General features: G+C 36.9%; 1 protein-coding gene across 1 annotated transcript in view; it reads left to right on the forward strand.

Moving 5' to 3' along the window:
* Positions 1-5,409, forward strand: part of LOC123528469 (uncharacterized) — a 37,696-nt gene extending 32,287 nt beyond the window's left edge. The window contains 3 exon segments of the mRNA XM_045308205.2: positions 462-1,841; positions 3,615-3,719; positions 3,722-5,409. Of these exon segments, the coding sequence (XP_045164140.2) occupies positions 462-1,841; positions 3,615-3,719; positions 3,722-4,765 (2,529 nt within the window). The 3' untranslated portion in view covers positions 4,766-5,409.
* Positions 5,410-7,770: the final 2,361 nt, after the last annotated feature.

A 7,770-nucleotide genomic window follows, 5' to 3' on the forward strand; every position in this document is an offset into this window, starting at 1 on the left:
CTGGCTTATAGAAAGTCGGTAATTCTACTAAGGTGCCCGCTCGTGGTGAAATAATGCACGGAAGGGCACCCTGAGTCTTCCTCCACCATTAAAGCTTGAAAGTTGCCATATGACTTACGACTGTGCCGTTGCGACTTTAAACCCAACAAAACCAACAATCAATATGGCTTACTCATACATGGAAGTCTTAATGATTGAACTTTCCGATGCAAAGATATATGCAGACTAAACATGTAAGTTACTTTGAGCAGTTCCATTTACACCAGTTGTGCAGACGGTTCTTATAGTAATTATGCGCGGTGGTTTGAATACAAAGTCCTCTCCATGTACGACTATGAAGCCCTACGCAAGGCTTATGAAGTTACGAGCCCCATACAACACCTCAGTATTTTCATCAGCTTATGTACGTATTTGCCTTGTAATTAAAATGCAGGAATGAGAATTTTTCTTTTTCTTAACAGGCTGACGTGTTTTCAACTACAACATTCACTAATATTTCACAAGACGTGCATAGCTGGATAGATGGCGCCTCAGATTCGTTTCCCTCAAGTCTTTGCACAACATGGTGTCCATCATGTCAGCGTTCTAAGTGCAATTCTGTTTCTTCCAAAGTCGAGTTTCAAGGAGGCTACTTTTACGTTCCTGGTGACATTTTGATAACTGGAATGCTGCCATTTTCGCGGCAGTGGGATAAGACATCAGTCGGAAAAATCTGTTCTGGAATGCGACTAGACAATTACTTTGATGCCCGGTCTGAAGCTTTTCTCTATGCTCTCCTGTCTGCGCATGCGCGATATCCTGACTGGCTGCAGAATATAAGTATCGGCGCTTTATTGTTTGACACTTGCAGCGATAGTAATAGGGCTTCTCAGATTTTACTGAATTTTGAGTCATGTATGTACGCTTTCGAAAGGACAAACAACAACTGGAAACCTTCACCCACAATAGTTCCAGCTTACGTTGTGGTTGGAAATGATGAAGCTTTCATGGGTGAAACTAAAGCAGTTGATAAACTGGCTGTTGGGGTAAATGACCATGGAAGTATATACAGAAATGACAAAATCATGTTTAAAAGCTCTGCTTTTAATTTCGAAATTCTTATGAATTTCCTTCATAATATGAACCTTTCATATGTCGGATTAGTTACATCTTTTGCTTCCGATAATTTGAATATACAGAACCTGTTTGAGACAGCAAAATCTAGTAATGTTTGTATACCTTACCACGGGGTTATAGCAGCCGACAATTCTGGTTTACTTGACAATATTAAGAAGTCCACAGCGAATGTTGTTATTATATTTGCAACATCGGCAGACGTTGGTACATTCTTTAGGTCTCTAACAACGAGAAACATCGTCAGAACTTGGATACTGATAGAGACACGCGAAAACTGGTTAGACATTTCAGCTTTTCCGCTCTTCCCTCTTGGTTCTGTTATATTCAGTCCACAAAGAAAACAAAACCCACTATTTAATATGCATCTTGATAACCTTCTAGACTCGAAGCCATTAAATGTAACCACAAATAATCCATGGATGGACAGATATAAACAAGGGAAGTCAAAAAATGATGTTACTCCAGAAACACGCATGCAAGCGTCCGACGTGATAAAATCTGTTGACATTTCACTAGAAGCCATTAGCAAGGCCGTGGAATCCGTCTGTGGAAATGAAAGCAACGGGCTGTGTCCAGAATTTGCGGAGACTGGCGGAAAAGAAGTGTTACGGGCGCTTGACGACATGTGGACTATAGACACAGAGGGAACGAATGTACTTTCAACAGGAAACCCGGACTATCAATCCTACGTCATTATTAACATACAAGAAGGCGGAAATGTTGAGGTTAACACATTTGCATTTTTAGCTCGACTATTCATAGAATAGTAGTGCTATTGGACTCGCCCGTGCGTCGGCGTCCGCGTCGGCGTCTGCGTCCCGATTTGATTGTTTTGTATGTAAGCTGGTATCCCAGTAACCACTTGTGGGAATGGATTGAAACTTCACACACACTCACTGTGATAAACGGACTTACATTGCACAGGTTCCATAACTCTATTTTGCTTTTTTACAAAATTATGCCCCTTTTTCGACTTAGAAAATTTTGGTTAAGGTTTTGTATGTAAGCTGGTATCTCTGTAAACACTAATGGGAATGGATTGAAACTTCACACACTTATTCACTGTGATAAACTGACTTACATTGCACAGGTTTCATAACTCTTTTTTGCTTTTTTACAAAATTATGCCCCTTTTTCGATTTAGAAAGTTTTGGTTAAGGTTTTGTATGTAAGCTGGTATCTCAGTAACCACTAATGGGAATGTATTGAAACTTCACACACGTGTTCACTGTCATGATCTGACATGCGCTAAGCAGGTCCCATAACTCTACTTTGTTTTTTGTTTTTCAAAATTATGCCCCTTTTTGCACTTAGCAGTTTTGGTTAAATTCTTATATGTAAGCTGGTATCTCAGTATCCACTAATGGGAAAGGGTTGAAACTTCACACACTTGTTCACTGTCATGATCTAACATGCACTATGAAGGTCCCATAACTATACTTTGCATTATGCAAAATTATGCCCCTTTTTCAACTAAGCAGTTTTGGTTAATTTATTATATGTAAGCTGGTATCTCAGTATCCACGAATGGGAAAGGACTGAAACTTCACACACTTGTTCACTGTCATGATCTAACAGGCACTATGAAGGTCCCATAACTATACTTTGCATTATGCAAAATTATGCCCCTTTTTCAACTAAGCAGTTTTGGTTAAATTCTTATATGTAAGCTGGTATCTCAGTATCCACTAATGGGAAAGGACTGATACTTCACACACTTGTTCACTGTCATGATCTAACAGGCACTATGAAGGTCCCATAACTATACTTTGCATTATGCAAAATTATGCCCCTTTTTCAACTAAGCAGTTTTGGTTAAATTCTTATATGTAAGCTGGTATCTCAGTATCCACTAATGGGAATGGATTGAAACTTCACACACTTGTTCACTGTCATGATCTAACATGCACTATGAAGGTCCCATAACTATACTTTGCATTATGCAAAATTATGCCCCTTTTTCAACTATGCAGTTTTGGTTAAATTCTTATATGTAAGCTGGTATCTCAGTACCCACTAATGGGAATGGATTGAAACTTCACACACTTGTCCACTGTCATGAGCTGATAAGCACTGTGTAGGTTCCATAACCATGTTTTGCATTTTTACAAAATTATGCCACTTTTTCAACTTTTGTATTCATTCAGTTGACAATGCTGTTGAATAGTCGAGCGTTGCTGTCCTCCGACAGCTCTTGTTTCTATCTATTCTTGTTTACTGTTGTTATGTGCTTTTTCAGATACAAAAATGTGTATATTTCGAATCAGAATTTCGTTATTTCCAGACAGTATTGATATATAAATATTTATTCATTGCAAAACAACGTCTTTCAGGTGTATTTACTGATGACAAAGTAGTATAGTCGTGATTTTTCCAAAAGTTAAAGACATACCTTCACTTATATTAAAATCTATATATGATAGTCCATCTTTTCTTACTTTAACATATTCATTTTCAGTTACTTTGTGATTTTCTCAAAAGCCATGAATATATTTCAGGTAGGAAGCTGGGTTGATCATCAACTTTCATTGGACCAAAAGAAGCTGCGCTCATACGACAGCAAAAACAATCCACTGTCGGAGTTCCGGAAGTCATATTGCTTTGTGTGTATTCAAAGATAAATATAACAGCAAACGAATCAGACACTGCACAAATACGTCAGCTGGATTATGAAATGGGTTATAAGAATTCTTCGGCCAAGTTTAAGAAAGATCTTTGGGTACTTATTGTCGTAATCATTGCCGGAACCGGAAGTCTGATGACAATATTACTAATGATCTACATCATGTGTAAAGTTTGCTCAGGCGCACTCGTACGAAGATACCTTGCACTCGGAATACTTCTGCTCATTGGCATGGTATTTCTATTTTTATCAGTATTGCCGTTTTTGTTTACTCCGAGTGAGAATGTTTGCGGAATGAGATATTTTGCTCATGGATTTTCCTATGCATTCTGCTTCGGAATTATTTTGACAAAAATGATGACGCTGCGTGATTATAGATATATTGGTCTTGGTGGGGAAATTTCTAGAATAAACCAAATGTTGACTGTTTTCTTCATTACGTCAGTGCAAGTCGCAATCGGAGTACAGTGGTGGGTTCTGAGGACACCAGTGGTTTATAGTGAACTAATTCTAGAGGCAGGAGAAATGGATGCCCTTCAAGAAACAACGTACTATGCATGTGATTTTGTAAGGAAAGACTTTGTTTCCTATCATTCGTATGTGATCTTCTTACTGGTTTTGTGTTGTTTTTATTCGCTGAGCGTAAGAAAAGAAACAAAGAACATGAAAGAAGCCAGACTGTTGCTGATATGCTCTTGGTTTTGTCTAGCGTTATGGATTGGAATAATTGTAACAATAATGGTCTTAGACCGGAAGTATCTAGAAGCCATTTGTGCGATTGGAATTCTGGGAAACGCACTTTCTATGGTTGTTTTTATTTACCTACCAAAGTTAACAGCAATTTCTCGTCTTAAATACGAAGTGTCAGAACAGAATGTTCACAAAGAGAACGGGTACAAGCTCGACACAGATTTCCAGTTTGAACGGCCGTACTCTTTACCTGGTACTTTACACAGTTCAATTACCGACAAAGCGCTGACTTACCCGCGCAGTCTAGCTACGTTTGATACAAGCCTTAGCTATTGAGAGCTCTCCTGCTTCAAAACGCATCTATATGTATTTGATACATGCATTCATTGAATTGATAGAAGATACTCATGCAACGACTAAGCTGCAGTCGTCATAATTTACAGTGCTTTATTAAGGTATTATTAGATAAGAGTACTTTACGATCTAGGGTGGACATCTTTTCCTGCTGCTATTATGCAAGCTATATCATAGCAGAATTTCACGTTTTACTTAAATGTAAAGAACATTGAATTCCACTAATTGTACGGTATGGACATGATATCATATTCTACAAAAACGTCGGTTTGAACACGATTTCAAGGCTGATATGTGTAGGTTTTCTTAAAGGGGGTGTTAATCATATATGTATATAGGCCTATTTTGTTAAACTTTCCTGTTCAAGTGCTAAATCATTCCACATACTGTTTTATGTTTATTGTTTTGAGATTACAAATTAGATATTAACCAATTTTAGATAAGTCAAGAAATCCACGTGCTAACGTTTCAGCTATTCCAGAGATTGTATGATTGTTGCTATTGATATTTCAGAACTGATATTATTGTTCATATTATTATTCATCTTGGTAACGTTATGTATGTGTTACATGTATATTTTCACGAGATTAAAATAAAAATGATATTTAACTATTCATAAGCATAAACCACCCTCGTTTATATATGTTGTCATTATAAAATTGTAAGATACAGAAACTGTGATAAAGAGGTCACGATTTCTTTCAGGCACGTGCATCTTATTCTTTCTTAGTTCTAAGAAACTAAATGCTCAGAACTATACGTAAAACTCAAATACTAAGGAAATTTACAATCAGAGTAAATTTTAATAATATTTATTACCTGTGAAATGAGTAGTTTCCCCTCATGCAATGTGAATTTTATTATGGAGGGCTTTCTAAAAAGACTGCTGTATTTTGAAATCTGAGTCAAAGTTTGCCTCTTTGATTGCCATGCTCTAAATAAGGCAATAGATCCGTAGTAAAAGTTGACAATTTTCGTGCGATTACATATCATGCGTATGCGGTAACTAGAGAATGCCAAGAATACGTAAATGAACGGAAATTGCCGATTGTTATTACGGGTCACCTACCATACCATATCGCCTCTTCGTCGTATTTCAAACAAGTCGGTATGTACTCATTCTGAACAACAATAGTCAACGAAGTGCACGATTCCGTTTGTTTGTGCTTTTGCAGGGCAATAATTTATGTAAATTGAAGCTGTTTGCCACGATAACTTCAATGTTATGATTGTTTAATATTTGCAATATTGTTTAAAAATTGACAAAGAAGATGGTATATGGTATAATAAGCCTCGGGGCCATTATCGGCCCTGGCGTTTGCGCGGGAAATTAACGTCCGTAAACAGAAATGACGTCATTGCGTTTCGTGGAGGTAAAACAGCGAATGTATCAGTTAAGAAATAATATATCTCATCCAGTGATTTGTCGTTGAATAAATCATTGTTTGGAGTTCAGATGCGAAGGAATTATATCACGAGGGCGTAGCCCGAGTGATATAATAATACGCATCTGAACGACAAGCAATGATTTATTTAAGAGCAAATCACTAAATGAGATATATTATTTCGATTCTAACACGTTATAAAGGATTTTAAAGTTCATCCTTGATGACATGCATTAAATATTTGCCCGTTTTCAATCGGTTTCTTTTCCAGCGCGCCGCTATGCCGCTTGACGCCATGACGTGATAATTGTGACGTCAGAACAGTGATTTGTTTAAGAAATAATATATCTCATCCAGTGATTTGTCGTTGAATAAATCATTGCTTGGAGTTCAGATGCGAGGAATTATATCACGAGGGCGTAGCCCGAGTGATATAATAATACGCATCTGAACGACAAGCAATGATTTATACAAGAGCAAATCACTAAATGAGATATATTATTTCGATTCTAACACGTTATAAAGGATTTTAAAGTACATCCTTGATGACATGCATTAAATATTTGCCCGTTTTCAATCGGTTTCTTTTCCAGCGCGCCGCTATGCCGCTTGACGCCATGACGTAATAACTGTGACGTCAGAACAGTGATTTGTTGTATGATAATTCACTGCTTTCTTCCTTCTTTGTTTAATAGGAAAATGAATCGGATCGTGTTAGAATGTATGATAATTCACTGCTTTCTTCCTTCTTTGTTTAATAGGAAAATGTATCGGATCGTGTTAGAATTTAAGTTTTATTATCTTAAGCGTAACGTCCTGTATTCTTCGTTCCATGACTTATTTTCAACCCTAAATTATGATAATTGCTACATAGTACAACTATCAAGGCATTTGATTTTATACAGTATATAGTCTGTCATACATATAATATAGAAACTGAAAGCTGTACAGTACATTAGTAGATCTATGTCAGAAGATGCCAGTACCCGTCAACTGAATGACACAATACACTTTTCTTGCTATATTATAGGCAAACATGTAATAAACAGGTAAATACATGGGAGCGCGGTGCCTTTGAGTGATAATGGCCCTGGAAGAAGATAATAGCCCTCGGACTATTATCACTCAAAGGCACCTCTCTCCCATTTATTAACCTATACATAAAATACATTCAGTCATATCAGGATACTTTTAAACATAATGTATAATAAGTCAACTAATATGACAATAATTTAGTTTAATCATATTCTATTTGCTCTTTACAATTTTACAATAACCGACAGAACATATACTGGTTGGGAACCATTTTCCGGACACATTTTCATATTTTGGCTCCATTATTCCCTAAAAATAATATTTGACATAAATGAAGCCCACACTGCACAAACTTCAGCTTCTTCTGCATCCGATGTTGAAATCAGCATCGCGTTGTGACGTAAAACATGGGTTCTATGGGGCCTCAAATGGGGTCACTAAAAGAAGTTATTTTCCCCGTAAGGTAAACCAGTATCCGGACAAATATTTTGACGGTATTTTGCTGTTAATTTGATATCAAAATAAGTAATTAAACTATTTTTACACATTTCTTTATCATTCATCTCT

This window comes from Mercenaria mercenaria, chromosome 13 (genome assembly GCF_021730395.1).
Source record: "Mercenaria mercenaria strain notata chromosome 13, MADL_Memer_1, whole genome shotgun sequence".
Taxonomy (NCBI): domain Eukaryota; kingdom Metazoa; phylum Mollusca; class Bivalvia; order Venerida; family Veneridae; genus Mercenaria; species Mercenaria mercenaria.